At 37.0% G+C, this 16,531-nt stretch overlaps 1 protein-coding gene across 11 annotated transcripts in view; it reads left to right on the plus strand.

The window, feature by feature from the left end:
• Positions 1-11,582, plus strand: part of FAM135A (family with sequence similarity 135 member A) — a 120,830-nt gene extending 109,248 nt beyond the window's left edge. For all 11 annotated transcript variants that reach the window (XM_078447056.2, XM_078447049.2, XM_078447053.2 and 8 more), the window contains 2 exons: positions 7,397-7,510; positions 10,174-11,582. In XM_078447056.2, coding sequence (XP_078303182.1) covers positions 7,397-7,510; positions 10,174-10,379 — 320 coding nt within the window. In that variant the 3' untranslated portion in view covers positions 10,380-11,582. The remainder of the gene's footprint in view (positions 1-7,396; positions 7,511-10,173) is intronic.
• Positions 11,583-16,531: the final 4,949 nt, after the last annotated feature.

Genomic DNA, 16,531 nt, shown 5'->3' on the forward strand with positions numbered 1-16,531 from the left:
GGTCACTCCTCACATATTCAGTGAGAACCCCAGTAAGAGTTCATTGACAAATACATAATTACACTTGAGAAGATATTCTTCTTGGATCTTAATATACCTAATCTTGGCATCATTTTTGGGAATTTGATTAAGTCAACCCTTTAGATGATCATCAAGCATAATAGAGGCTTTCTCAACTATAGTAACCTTCCATTCCGCTCCACTTGGAACCCTACTCATGGCTGCATTCCACTCCTGAAATTTCAATCAATTTTCCATTCTGAGACAACAGTATTCTATTCTCTCACTCATTCCCTTACTCTCATCTGCTTTTCAGACTATTTAAGATCCCTACTAAGTTTTCTTAAATTACCCTGTCCTTCATGGTTCACTCCCTTCCTGTTCCATCCCAGACCCCATGATTTATCATCTTTATCATTCATACATTATTACCCCAGGTATTATCATCATGGCCATCTAGCAGCCTGTGCTACCGTTTCTTTACCTGGCTTGTTGAGCTCTACCAAAGTGGATCATACAGACTTGCAAATCACTACCACGGTAGATCCATGGAGTTACCATCTAGTTAACTCTAATAGCGTCTTAACCATTCCCTAGAAGCTTTTGCAGGTTTTACCTCTTCTCATCAAACTTCTAACTACCACTGCTACCTTCACTTCAACAAATGACTTTTTTTTCCTACTTTATCTGCGAGTCAAGGCTAGCAAGCAAGAATTTTCCTACTTCCTTTCTTTTTAGCTACAAACATGACCACACCTGTGCTTTCCTTATAGTTCAATAAAAGATATATATCTATGGTGCAAGAATAATTTCCCTTTCTGTTTTGGAACCCATTCCTTCTCTCTGTCTTTCAACATTCTCCTTTCAGTGACTAATTCCTTAACATATAAAGTTATTTTGTTTTCTCCCATCTTAAGTTTTAATAATAATAGATACCTCCTTTGATCACTGATTCTATGTTGTTCTATTTCTTTTTTTTTTAATTTGTTTTAATCTTTATTTAGTTTTGAGAGAGAGAGACAGAGACAGAGTGCAAGCAGGGGAGGGGCAGAGAGAGAGAGGGAGACACAGAATCTGAAGCAGGCTTCAGGCTCTGAGCTGTCAGCACAGAGCCCAATGCAGGGCTCACACTCGTGAATAGCAAGATTATGACCTGAGCCAAAGTCAGACACCTAACCGATTGAGCCATCCAGGCACCCCTATTTCTCTTTTTTAATAAGAATTGAGCCTCATAAAAAAAGAAAACAATTACTTTCACTACTTCCTCACCTTTTATTTCACTCTTCAATCCATTATAATCTGATTTCTGTCCTTACCTCTCCATTGAAACTTGCCATATCCAAGTATCTCTTTTCTTTCTTTTAGTTGAACATGCTGTCATTTGTGACTATTGAAAATACCCTCCTTCTTGAAATACTTTCCTACCTCCCACTCTTTATCAGCCTTTCCTGATTTTCTTCCATGTTGGCTCTTTGCTTCCGACGTGGATTCCTTTTCTCTCCTTGCCCCCTAAATATAGGTGTTCTTGGGCTCCAGCTTCTGTCATCTGCTCTTCTCACTCTGTACATTCTTCTTTGACAACATCATTTCATATCCATCTTCACCGTTGGTAACTCAAGTATGTATCTTTACTTTAGTCCTCTAGGCTGTATTCTAGACTTACATGTCCAGCTGCCTACTAAATAAATACATTTGCTTAGATGTCTCATGGTTGCCCCAAATGCAATATTTTTAGATACCTCATCTTTCCCCTCAGATTCACTTCTCTCAATTCTACATCTAACACAGTCTGCACAACCAAAAACCTGGAAGTTGTCTTCTAGACTCCTTCTCATTCTCCCCACACATCTGCTTAGTTACTAAGCCCTGAAACATTCAGCCTTCTTAGTAACTAATAGAGGCTTCTCTTTCTTTTCTTTGCTACTTTCTTAGTTCAACCTTCATCACTCTTGCTGAAGTTATTGCTATGGCCTCCAAACTGGTTACTCTGCCTCCTCTGTGCCCCTTTCTCCCCAGTCTTACTTCTTCTTTAGATAAAATTATCTTCTGAAAATTACATCAGGCCATATTGCTCCTGTTTGAAAAATCTTTTCATGATGGCTTGTGGCTTTCAGGATGAGGTTTAAATTCCATGACTTACAACATCAAATCCTTTATAATCTGGTTCCTGATTCTTTTACTGATTTCATATCCTGCTCTTCCCACAGATATATCCTTTGTTTTAGTCATGCCACACATGTTTTATGCTGCACTCACCCATGCTTTTTCTACCACCATCCCTCCCCATGTGTTTACTCATCTTTTTATTTTTTTTTTTTTTTAATTTATTTATTTATTTTTGGGACAGAGAGAGACAGAGCATGAACGGGGGAGGGGCAGAGAGAGAGGGAGACACAGAATCGGAAACAGGCTCCAGGCTCCGAGCCATCAGCCCAGAGCCTGACGCGGGGCTCGAACTCACGGACCGCGAGATCGTGACCTGGCTGAAGTCGGACGCTTAACCGACTGCGCCACCCAGGCGCCCCTTACTCATCTTTTTAGAACTGATTCTTTTCAGGGCGCCTGGGTGGCTCAGTCCAGTTGCATGTTGGACTCTTGGTTTCAGCTCAGGTCATGCATGATCTCACGGTTTGTGAGTTTGAGCTCCATGTCGAGCTCTGCACTAACAGCATGGAGCCTGTTTGGGATTCTCTCTCTCTGCTCCTCCCCTGCTCATGCACACACACACTCTCTCTCTCTCAAAATAAATGGACAGACTTAAAAAAAAAACAAAAACAAATTATCTTCATCTTCTAAAGTTAAACTCAAATACTACCTGCTATTAAAAGCTTTCTTGATGCCCTCTCTCATTTAATGCTCGTCTACTCTCAGAGTACCCACTAGATTGCCCAATATATACCTAGATTTTACACCTCCACACTGACCTTATCAATGAATTCCAGTCTTCATTTACCCTCTAGACATCTCTACTTACATATCAAACTGAATATGTCTAAACCTGAACATATTGTTTTCTTTTGCTAACTCTTCTTTCATCATTTTAATCGTACTCTGTCTTCTAAATTACTTAGTTTTTTGAAATACCTCAAAAAACTTTGCATTTTGCAAAACTTTGACCTCACTTCTTTGCATTCTACCTCCCAAGATTGTTAAAATTGTAACTGAACTCTAATTAAACACAGAATCTGAAGCAGGCTCCAGGCTCTGAGCCGTCAGTGCAGAGCCCAACAGTAGGCTCAGACCCACAAACTGTGAGATCATGACCTGAGCTGAAGTCAGACAACCGCCTGAGCCGCCCAGGTACCCTCTGAGCCATAGTCTATTTAACTAACTTGGTTCTTGGCTAATAAAGTAAACCTGCCATGCAGAAGCACAATATTAGTATTAACGCATTGTTGTTGAAAAACTGTTATTAAAATTAGACTACTAACGGGGCGCCTGGGTGGCTCAGTCGGTTAAGCGTCCGACTTCAGCTCAGGTCATGATCTCACGGTCCGTGAGTTCGAGCCCCGCGTCGGGCTCTGGGCTGATGGCTCAGAGCCTGGAGCCTGCTTCCAATTCTGTGTCTCCCTCTCTCTCTGCCCCTCCCCCGTTCATGCTCTGTCTCTCTCTGTCTCAAAAATAAATAAACGTTAAAAAAAAAATTAAAAAAAAAAAAAAATTAGACTACTAACTTCTAAAATGCATTTTTAAAGTACAGTACTGTCAGACACCAGGGTGGCTCAGTCAGTTAAGCGTTCAACTCTTGATTTCAGCTTAAGTCGTGATATCACGGTTGGTGAGATTGAGCCCCATGTCAGGATCCACGCTGACAACACAGAGCCTGCTTGAGATTCTCTCTCTCCCTCTCTCTGCCCCTCCCTCACTTACACTCCCTCTCTCCCTCTCTCTCTTAAAATAAATAAACACTGAAAAAAAAGTACAGTACTGTACTGTCATTTCCCTGTAGAAGCATGTCAGAATCTCTGCAAGGAGCTATTATTTTGAAAAAATAGATGTTAATATAATGCCTATTCTTACAATATATGGTATAGAAATAAAACAGTGCCAAGAAATTGGGTGGTCATTGGGAGTATAGAGTCTAAGGACAGGTTCATTGATTTTTTGTTTAATGGGAGATATTGCAGTGTTTTATTAATAATAATGATTCATACAAAAGAGAAAATTGATGATACAAGGGAGGGACAAGACAGCTACTACAGCCATGTCTTTAACTAGGAAGGAGGGAATGGCATCTCACATTCTAGTGAAAGGGCTGGCGTAAGGTGGGAACATACACAGCTCATCAGTAGAAGAGCAAAGACAGAACATGAAGTCACAGGTATGGTAAGTTAGTTTGGTTAAGATAGGAGCATGTGGAAGTTCTGTTCTGATTCTTCTATATTTTTCAGTGAAAGAGGAAGCAAGGTCATGAGGTAAGACTGAAGAGGGGATAGAAGGTGCTGGCAGTTTAAGGAAAAATAGTCATTTAGCAAAGCACACAAATGAATGTTACCTAGCAAGGCTGCCATAGGCTGTGCAATGCGCAGCCCCAAGAAGTGTCATTCTTATGACACCTGAAGTTGCACAGTATGATAGCCCTTTATGGGGAACACGAATATATATCTTTCAGAAAAACGAAAAAGCCAGCTATGCTGTTACATAGGCTGGTTTCATGCGACTTGGGATAAAATTTTAGTAAACAGCATCATACTTAGATTCAGAAAGCACAGTACCTAGAACAGCTTGGGGAGAACTAAAGATGGTATACTACAGGACAGTTTTGTTCACGGTTTGGGCTTCCCCTTAAAAGAATTTTGAAGAAGTGTGTACCCCTTGTATAATTTTAGGGTGACACCTAAAAAATATTTTCTATAATTTTAAATAGTGGCAAAGGATATATTTTCTGGCATATAAGGTAGTACATACTTCCTGTAATTATATTTTCATAAAAATATAAATTCATTCAGTTGGAGTTACATATTCAGTTCATACAGTTTCTAGAACTTGTGTGCCATAAAATCTAATTGGCAGTGCTAATTCTTATTGTCATACAGTCAAGTCAAACTTATTTTTGTCAGAAAACATTGTATTTCATTCGTATTTTGCTTCATTCCCCCAGAGACTTTTATACCTCAGGCCATATGCCACAATAAAATCTGAAATAGATTGGAGAAATGCCTTTCTCTAATAAAGTGGGAGAAGGACAAGTCATTTTTAGGAAAACCCTCATACAGAAGTTGAGATCTAGAATTCAGTTTCCTTAAAGCTATACATGCCCATCCTCACCATCTAGAGTTTTTTTTTTTTTAATTGAAGTATAATTAATATACAATGTGACATTGTATGTATAACTCTGTGCATATATAACATACAGCTTCAAGTGCATGGAAAGTCTTAAATTACCCCTGAAGGTAGATGTATACCAGTTTGAAGACCTCTGCTCTAGGACACACAGGTGATTCCCAGAGTAACGCCAAGGTGTCAAGTCATGCTAAAAGTAGAATTAGTTTGTCACACGAAATGTGAGAATGAAGGGAAAAAATAATTTTTGTTAATATTTTTCTCAAATGTGATTTTAAATATATGTAATTGAATTAATTCCTGTTACAGACATTTGATTATTTCATTTATATCCCTGAAGTTTTATATATCCAGATTGCCACAGAGGGTTATCTTCTCATTGAGAAAAAGGGAGAATGACCTTATATTTGACATAGAGGGTAAATACAGTCCCACCTGCCCGTATGTGTGTCTAGAATCTCTCATTATTAGGATCATAAGTTCCAAGAGAGAAAGAAGTATCTACAAAGGTGCTCTGGATATTCTGGATCCACAGTAGTCCCCACAATTGGCCTGTCTCTAACCCTGAATTTTAGTAGGCAAAAAGTATCAAAATTTTACTCTGGAATGTTCCAGAACAAAATTATATGACCTAAACTAAGCACCCCAATCCTAATGTATTGTCATTATTGGCTTGTATCTTATTTAATAACCACATGAATTTCTTATTTTTTATTTATTAGTCTGAGCTACATAGCAAAATTAGTAATACATAGTAAAATTAGAACATTACTGGTAGTGGGGTGCCTGGGTGGCTCAGTTGGTTAAGTGTCCTAAACTTCAGCTCATGATCTCACGGTTTGTTGGTTCGCCTGCATCAGGGTCCCTGCTGTCAGTGCTGAGCCCTCTTCGGATCCTCTGTCCCCCTCTCTTTCTGCCTCTCCCCTGTTTGTGCATGCTCTCTTTCTCTTTCTCTCAAAAATAAACATTTTTTTAAAAAGGCGGGGAGCCAACTGTTGGTTAAGCCTCCGACTCTTGATTTCAGCTCAGATCATGATCTCATGGGTTTTGTGAATTCCAGCCTTTGCATCAGGCTCTGTGCTGACAGTGTGGAGCCTGCTTGGGATTCTGTCTCCCTCTGTCTCTGCCCCTCCCGCGCCCCCCCCCCCTTCAAAAATAAATAAACTTTTTTTTTTTAAGGCCCCACTAGCAATCCAAGAGTATTTAAGAAAAAACATTACTGGTAGTAAAGTGGACAGGAACTTGGTTTTTCAGTGTTTAAATGAGTTAATTAGTTCAAAGGATCACAAGACCTAAATTCATGTAGTTTGCTGAAAAATAAAAATAGAAGAACCTGACTAAAATCCGTGGATGGATCACAAACCTGCTATTTTTATTGAAAAATCTTAAGTATGTATTCTCTTGACATCATACTTCAATAAGGAGAAAATATTATTAATATTAGGCAAGAGTCAGATGAGAACTTAAAAATCAGCTTTAAATGATTTCATATAGGGTGTACTGTTTGTTCTTATGGAAAAGTATGATTTTGTTTCTTTAGGAAACAGCCCTAAATATTGAGGATTATCTTTTAGAAAGTAAGAAGGTCATAAAATACTTCCTTGTAGAATTTTATCCCACCCTATATAATCTCTCTCATACCCACGCACTACCATGTCACAGTCCTTGCTCTCACTCAGCACAAACACACATTTCTCATACCAGCATGTAAACTACATAACAATGAAGGTAGGGTTTTTTTTGTAGATAATATATGGAAATTGGAGAATGAATTCATCAGATTTAAAAAGCCATAAACTTATTAGTACTACTGAGGAAATTAAAAAATTGTGGTCACTTAATATATTAAATCTAATATATTAATATAATATATTTAATAGAATATAATTAATTAATATAATATATTAAACACAATATATTTAATATAAAATTAAAAGTTAATTTAAATTAACTTTTATTTAATTTTTATTAAATTTATTATTTATTATTTATTTATTAAATTAAATTATTAAATATTAAATTTAACTGAATATATTAAAAGTTAATTTAAATTAACTTACTAATTTAAATCTGGTTACTTACTGCATTATAATTCCATATTTTTTCTTCATAGGGCTTCACTATTTCAAAAATGTTGTGCTAGTGGGATCTCTACAGGATCGCTACGTTCCTTATCACTCTGCCCGTATTGAAATGTGTAAAACCGCTTTAAAGGACAAACAGTCAGGTAACTAAGTAAATTAGAAGTATTTTATTTCCATTTGTTCCTCTGACAGTGCATCCCATTGTGATTTGTATTTGTATTTCACCAACTACAAATGAAATTAAAACTTTTTTCCTATGTTAATTGATCATATTATTCTTTGAAATGCCTGCCTATGACTTTGATTCATTATTTTACATTGAGTTATTTATCAGTTTCTCAGTAAAATCTCTATGTATTCAAAAAAAAAAAGAAGTATTTCAAATAGTTGTATCTACAACATGAGCTTTTTCCCAAATTTTTCTTGTAGTCCCTTTCTTTCTTCTTCCTCTCATCTCTCCCTTTATTTCCTTTTCCATCCACTGTTATTAACATCTATCCTTACTCTTTTTTTTCCTTTCTTTTCTCCTGCCATGTGGTGTTTTTGCCAATAAAACCATCATTCTTATGAAAGAGTTCTTTTATCTAATTACAAATGCTGCTTTTGCTGCCTCGAAGGTAATCTGTACTTTGATTTCCTCACAATTGTTGGGATTGGTGATTATGGTAACAATCATGCTGCGTGTTCTGCTGTATCTTGCTTTTCATCAAAGATGGCAGCAAAGACGTACCTCACTTTAATAAAGTAATAAAGATTTTATGTATTCTTTTGCTAGTTTTGAATAATAAAAGAAATTTAAATCATAGCTATTTAGAGCCAGAAGGAGACTTGGGTCTTGTTGGCTCATTTTATAATTGAGGCCCAGAGATGCTAAGTGGCTGATCCAAAGTCACTGGTGATTAATTAATTACAGGCTTAGGGCAAAAACACAGGTGTCCTACCTTCCCATATTTCCTCAGTCCCTTTTTTGGAATGAGGCTGATTTTTAAATGAACTCTTAATCCTTTGCATTTTCCACAGTTTAACAGTGAGCAGCCTCTTTAGGCAGGGACTCTCCCTTACATATATTTGTATTGGCATTGCCTGGCATGATGCCTGGCACACAATGGGTGCTCTGTTCATTTAACACATATTTTTTTAGCATTTTGTGACATCAAAATAACCTTTTTTTAATTATTATTATTAACTTCTGTTCTAGCAGGGATTTAAGGATAAATTAAGAAGAGATTTAACTTCCAGATGGGTCACAAAAACTAGAGAAATGCCCTTTGTTTTAACAGTGATCTTTGCCACTAGGGGGCAGGAGGAATCTAATAAAGACAGGTTTGGATTTCTTCCTATGTAAAAATACTTTTTAAGTAGCGTAGAACCAGAAATTCAGCTTGACAATCATAATGAAAACTAAGAGAAGAGGTGAGAGAAAAAGTTTTGTATGAATTTATGTGATAATCTCTCAAATATCTCTCTCTCCTTTCTCTAAATGTACTTCCATATTCTTTTCCTCTCTCATGATTCCTCAGGGATAAACTCTGCCTCTCCTCAGAAATTTGATACTTGCCTCCCTAAAATCCACAGGTCCATGGATATATGTTTGCACTCGTCTATAGTAAGGTGGTGATACACAAGCATTAAAAACTGTTTGCCCCTCGTAAGGAACTTTGTGCTTTTATATATATATATATAATATATACGTATATATACACGTATATACAAGTATATATACGTATATATTATATATACACACGTATATATATATATATACGTATATACATATACACACACGTATATATACACACACGTATATATATATATATATACGTATATACATATATACGAATATATATGTATATACGTATATACGTATATATACACGTGTGTATATATGTATATATATGTATATATATGTATATGTGTATATATATACGTGTGTATACACACACACACACACACACACACACAACCTTCATCTCTTATGCTTAGAATGAGCTCAATAAATTCATTGTAAGAATTAACCAAAGAGAGGGAGACAGGAGCACAATTTTGGATTTAAAAGCAGGACCCAAGCATTAAATAAACCCTTGGGTGAAAAAAAAATAAACCCAAGGGTGAAACCCTTGACTTTTGAGCCAAACTCACATTGTCTTTCTGACTATAGGAAGTTGCTGTTTTTGCTCAGAATAATGTGGAAATATGTGGAATACAGTTGAATGCCACAAACATTTTTAAAGTACTTGCTATAGGTTCAAGTTTTAAAAGTTATAAAAAGCAAAATGTCTTTTTTTTTTAGTATAGTTGACACACAACGTTACATTAGTTTCATGTGAACAGTGTAGTGATTCAGCTTCTGTGTACATGATGCTATGCTCACCACAAGTGTGGCTACCATCTGTCACCATACAATACCATTACAGTATTACTGACTATTCCCTATACTGTGTAGAAGGCAAAATGTCTTAGCATGGCTACCTTATTGTCACAATGGTTCAACAAGTCATAAGTGACTTAATGTTGAATAAAACTGTTTGTTCTGTTATATTCATTGCTTTGAATTAAAGTATCAAATTGACAAGAATTTACAATAAATTTGCAATTTTTACTTGGCTAGATAAATAATGTGGTTATTTATATTTTTTATAAAATCATCTCAAAAATGATGGTCAAAGAAAAAGAAAACCTTTTAAAAGACATTTTTCTGCTTTAAATGGAAATAATAAAACTAAATTTTATAAATTACATAAAAGTTGGCATAGAATTTTTTTCAGTTACTTACATGAACTAATTTTCCTACTTTCTATTTGTTCCATAGGACAGATCTATTCAGAAATGATCCACAACTTGCTTCGCCCAGTTCTGCAAAGCAAGGACTGTAACTTGGTTCGATATAATGTCATCAATGCATTGCCCAATACAGCTGATTCACTCATTGGGAGAGCTGCACATATAGCTGTTCTTGATTCGGAAATATTTTTAGAGAAATTCTTTCTGGTTGCTGCCCTCAAATATTTCCAATAGGATAAAAACATTGTTAGAGACTTGATAATTACCTCATTCAACAATGATTCAAATAATGTATTATATTAAGCTGTAGATGCTGATAGTTCTGACTATTTATACCTTTTTGTATGGAAGATAATTTATATCATCCATGTTTAGAGCTTTTTAAACATCAACTTTACTTTCTAGGTAATGTGGCTGTGCAATATTTTTTTAATTTTATCTTTTTACTTTTCTATTACTTTTTCATATATTTTGCTACATAAGTATTTCAGTGAAACTTTAAGCCCATATGTATATCTGATTGTTTATTATTGGCTTTCCACAATTCTCACATCGGACACATCATATTAAAGGCCATTATCACTAGAATAGCATGAGATTTTAAATTTTCTAGTATTGGGGTATTATTTAGTTAATTATAAATTTTACTTTTAACATTTTACTATGTTTTAACTGGAAATAAAACTATGGCTGCTAAAGTATATTTTTTGAAGAAATCAACTCTAGCCCAGTCAAACCAAGTAGTTCCTAGATGACATGTTAAAAAAGTTTTCTAGAAAAGTCATTATCACTATTGCTATTAAACATATGTCATGCCTATTAAAATATATTTTCTACTGGTGATTTCAACATTATTTCTCATACTGACTTTTATTACTGGAACTTTTCATGTTCATGTTAGCAGCATCTAGAGATTTTTGAATGTTTGAATGCCCTCTGCGTAGATTTGGTTGGAATTTTGCTAAATTTGGTAGTGTTGCTTGAACTTTCTGACTATATTTCTTTAACTTTTTTCATGGACTTTCTTGTATGTACATAGTAAGTGTTGAAATTTATGAAATACTTTTATGAATTTAGATAATTTTTAAATATTACAATTTGTTGAACTAAAAAGTAATGTAAATAAAATAATTCATGTTAAAAATGGAACAAAATAATTACATGTTTGGGGATACAGATGCAAATGTTTTTGATATATGGAGATGTTTAAGTCTTTTGACTTTACTAAAGGTGCTGAATAGCATTAAATTCACTATTTTCCTTTCCTGTTTTACTTGTGAAAATAATAATGCACTAAGGGTGGATAGAAGGTCTGTTTGCATCCACCAGTTGTGGTGGACAGAGGTTTTTGTATGTGTTGTATAATTGATGCATGTTTTATTTTTAGCATTGTGTTAATGCCTCTGATGTTAATAAATGAACAAATAACTATCTGGAGGAACAGCTAAAACACTTGCTTATTTTCAGAATACTAGAGTATATTTTTATTTATAATTGGATAGACTATGTTAATTAATTGTATAGACCAGCATAATTATATAACTTACAGCCTTTGTATTTTTATAATTTATATCTTTTGCATATATTAAGTAGTTGAAAGGTACTTCATTGGCTCTCCATAATTCTTTACTTTGTAGAAGTGTTTGAAAATTCAGTGAATTGACTAAGCAATAATATACCAAGTGCATTATAACTGGAAAATATAAATATATGCATTAACCACCACATATTTTTGCCACACACATTTTTCATCTTGACATACTTGGCCCTGCGTTTGAAATATGCTTATTCTAAGTTTGAATAATCTTCCAGGTTTATCAGAGGACTCATTCTTATTCATAATCATTTTATTTGAAGATAAATTGCTCTTATAATCATGGTTGGTTGGTTGTTGGTTTTAAAACACAGTTGTTTTTTTTTTAATATGAAATTTATTGTCAAACTGGTTTCTATACAATACCCAGTGCTCATCCCAACAGGTGCCTTCCTCTATGCCCATCACCCACTTTCCCCTCCATCCCACCCCTCTTTAAAACAGTTTTAAAAGCACATCAATGATCATGGTTTAAAATCTAACAGATTTCACTTTTCATTTACCAGGGAAACTATCATATGTTATTTACCTCCAAATTCGGATTATAGGGGTGGGATGGGGTTCTGAGGGAGAGGGGAAGTGATTGTCTGAAACACTATAATTGACTTTTACAGAATAAATCTCACTGAAGTGTATACCCGTAAGGATTCTTGTTGCAAACAACAAAAAGCAATTATGATTAAATTAAGCAGAAAAAGAATTTATTGGAAGAATATTAGGTAGCTCACAGAATTTCTGGAAAGGCTGGAGAATGAGCTTTGGAAAACAGATAGAAGCCAAAGGAAGCTGGATGACCAAAATGGTAGCCAAACTCTGACCTCAAAAAGAGCTGAAAGTTTGTGTATATGTCTACTGGTAGTGGTGCTTCTGAAAACAGGATTCCAAACACTCTGCTTATTTGAATCACTCCTTCCAGATTCAAAGTCTGATGGGAATGTCCAACTGACCAAGGTTAGTTGATGCCAGCACTCAGGCTGTCAGGCCTCAAAGACAGCAAGTATATCCAACCTTCTCAGCTTCTGCAGTAGAAGATGGCACCATTTCTCTCACCAAAGTCCACCAAGCATATGAAATAGGTTTGATGACTGAAAATCAACATGAGAGATCAACTGTTATCCATCTCTTTGTCTTTCTTTTTTTATTTATTTTTTTAATGTTTTATTTATTTTTGAGAGAGAGAGAGAGAGACAGAGCTCCAGCAAGGGAGGGGCAGAGAGGGAGAGGGAGACACATTCTGAAGCAGGCTCCAGGCTCTGAGCTGTCAGCACAGAGCCTGACGCGGTGCTCAAACTCACAGACCGCGAGATCGTGACCTAAGCCAAAGTAGGATGCTTAACTGACTGAACCACCCAGGCACCCCAATCTCTTTGTCTTTCTAACATCAACATATACCATTCTTCCTATATTTACACATTTACGTATTACTAACAGTACAATTTTCCTAACATAATACTATTATCCCTCATCCACTTTCAAGTCCAGAATCTCCATGTGATGTCTATTCCTCCTCTAGTTCTGTAATGATCTTGTCCCAGTAGTATGCAGCCCATAGACAAAATTGTGACCTAACCACCACCACCCCTATATACAAAAATAGTGTAAGATAGGAAAGAAAAGAGAAATTACTAAATATATAAGCACATGTGTGCACCAATGGGGAAGAAAATATAGTTAGAACAGGGCTTTGCAAGCTTCCTTGTTGAGATTACCTGAATTACTTGTTCAAAATACAAGTTCCAGGGGTGCCTGCGTGGCTCAGTCTTTTAAGCATCCGACTTCGGCTCAGGTCATAATCTTGCATTTCCTGAGTTTGAGCCCCTCATTGGGCTCTGTGCTGACAGCTTGGAGCCTGGAGCCTGCTTCAGATTCTATCTCTCTCTCTGCCCCTCTCCTGCTCAAATTCCAGAGCCCTATTACAGACAAATTGAAACAATCTCCAGGGTAGGATATGAGGAGCAGCATGTTTTGTCCCAAAGGTCTCTGATTTAAAAACAAAACCATACAGCTCTCAATTCTGCCACTGGCCGGCCGTGAGGCTAAATTGTTATGATTTGTCACCACTGCCATTTATTCCGTTTCCTTTGTGTTCAACCAGTATCTCAGTGAATGAAATGTCTTTACCTAGTGGTTGATGCAAGGATCTGAGTCTTGAGTGGCCTTGCCTATATATGATTGCAGATCTTTGTTTAATTTTTATAATTCAACATGGGTATTGTGAGGAGGATCTTATCCAGGAGATAAGATCTCCCAAGTTCTAGTCAGACTCCTTTCCCTATTCCCTTTTCTTCCATGGTCTTCAGGGCCAATCACCCCAGTTAGCACCATGACCAATTTTTTAAGTCCTTACCTAGAGGAATGAGCTAAAAAATGACCAGTTTACAATCCCAACTTCCAATGCAGAGAATACATTCTATCCCCTTGTACCCCACTCTGTGTACAAAAATTGGTACGCCAACAGAACCTGGAATCATGGAGATGGATAGTGAGAACCATAAAGGGTCTAAGATTTTATCCTGCTTGTAGACTTGCTTGCTACAGTGAAATGGATGCCAACAGGAGACTCCCGGGTACCAAAGACTATTACAGCAAAATCACAGTCAAAGCATCAGCATATTTGCACTAGTTCATGGAGCCCCAATTCCCACAGTGATGTAGAGGGCCAGATGACTCCTGTACACACTATGGGTTGCATCACAGGAGAAAAGTCCAGAGCCAAGGGCCAAGCAGTTCTGAGCAAGCAGCAAAGAAGCCAGTCTCTTTTCCCCAGGGGAGCAGCAGTTAAATGGTAGTAATACTCTATTAGATGCCTATATGACTGACTACGGAAATTGCTAAGTATCAGGAGATGGATAAGCCTTGCCGTTAGCATACTCAGCAATAATATGAAGGGAGGCCCAGGACCCATGGCAGATTGCCTCTCCTCACAATGGAAAGCAAAATATATGGACAGTATATTAAATATAACAAGATATTAGTCCCTCTACTACTCTTTGGATCCTGTTATTCTGTCAACAGAAGAAATACTACTGAAAACACTTAAGTCATTTGGAGCATATGCCAAGACCTTTAGGACAGCATCTCAAAGCATTTTCTGACCTTGTTCCAAAAGTAAACCTTCAGTAGGGTTGTCCATTATTCTATAAGACCAGTTGCTTCTGGTCTGATGGGGATATGTGATAAAGCTTGTTAATCCCAGAGGCATCAGTATTCTACAACTTTCATAGGAAAATGAGTTCTTTGATTAGAAGCAATGTTGTGTGGGATGTTATATAAAGTATATGTAGTATAAGGTATTCAGTAAGTCCACAGAAAGAATGTATAAAAGAAGTATAAGTCAGAAGTATAACCAATCCAAATGCAGTATCGTTGTTCCAATAGAACAAGTTGCTACCTCCTTCATCATCGTAAGATTCCATTGTAATCAAACCTGCCACCCAGGCTATATAGTGCTATATCAGGGAGACAGATTGTTCACTGCAAGCAGTGGTGCTAGCCAATCAGTCTTGGCAGGGGAAAAGACTATGTTAAAAGTATATGTATATCTCGGGGCACCTGGGTGGCTCAGTCGGTTAAGCGTCCAACTTCGGCTCAGGTCACGATCTCGCGGTCCGTGAGTTCGAGCCCCGCGTCGGGCTCTGTGCTGACTGCTCAGAGCCTGGAGCCTGTTTCAGATTCTGTGTCTCCCTCTCTCTCTCTGACCCTCCCCCGTTCACGCTCTGTCTCTCTCTGTCTCAAAAATAAATAAATGTTTAAAAAAAAAAAAGTATATGTATATCTCTATGCCACCATGGCTACCTGGTAGTGGGTCCAGCTGTGGTGAGAGAAGGAGGCTGATTGATGTCTACAAAATGGGTCACTATGGTAGGCAGCCTCTAAAATGGCCTTCATCGATCACCATCTGCTGGTATTCATCCTTTGTGTAATCTCTTCCCCTTGGAGGGCTCTGGATATAGTGACTCACTTCTAATGATAGACTACGTGAAAAGTGATGGGATGTCATTCTGAGATGAGATCACAAAGACTGTGGTTTCCATCTTGAGCAGTTTTTCTTGTTCTGTCATTCATTCTGTGGAAAACCAACTGCACATATTATGAAGTGACCTTTGCAGAAGCCCACATAGCAAGAGCTGAAGGAGGTTTCCAGTCCCAAAGCCCACAAGGCATTAAATCCTGCCAGTAATTGGGCTAGTAAACTTGGAAGCAGATCCTCCCCTAGTTGTGCCTCCATCTGGGACTGGATCCCCAGCTAAGACCTTGACTGCAGCCTCCCTTAAGGCCTAGAGCCAGAGAGCCAGAGGTACACTGGCTCCTGGATTCCTGACCCATAGAAACTGAGAATAAGTGTTTATTGTTTTAAGATATGAAATTTTGGTATATGTGATGGAGTGATAGGTAAGTAGCAGTAATCTTGTTCTGATTAAGAGACCTTCTGAAATGGGAGCCTTTTTTTTTTTTTTTTTTTAATTGAGCAACAAGATCCAAATGTTCTTATGCTTTGGAGTGATTCTGAGAGGTCCTATTCCAAAGGACTATTCCAATACCTTTATATTCCCAGTCCCTGCTCACTTGACTAAACCAGTGCCCATGAAGTGATGTAGATCTTTAGAGCTTTATCTCAAGCCATATCTCCTTCCGGGAAGGCAAAGTGTACAAAATAAAGTTCTAGCCTCTTGAGAGGATCTCTCCCCCAGGCATCTCTCTGTCCTCCCCCACCCTGTTCCTTCAGGGCCTCTGTTAAATGGGGCTCTAAATGCCAAGGCAGTCCATTGACAGCTGAGTCAGTATATTTAGC

This window comes from Panthera onca, chromosome B2 (genome assembly GCF_046562875.1).
Source record: "Panthera onca isolate mPanOnc1 chromosome B2, mPanOnc1 haplotype 2, whole genome shotgun sequence".
In the NCBI taxonomy this organism is placed as follows: Eukaryota; Metazoa; Chordata; class Mammalia; order Carnivora; family Felidae; genus Panthera; species Panthera onca.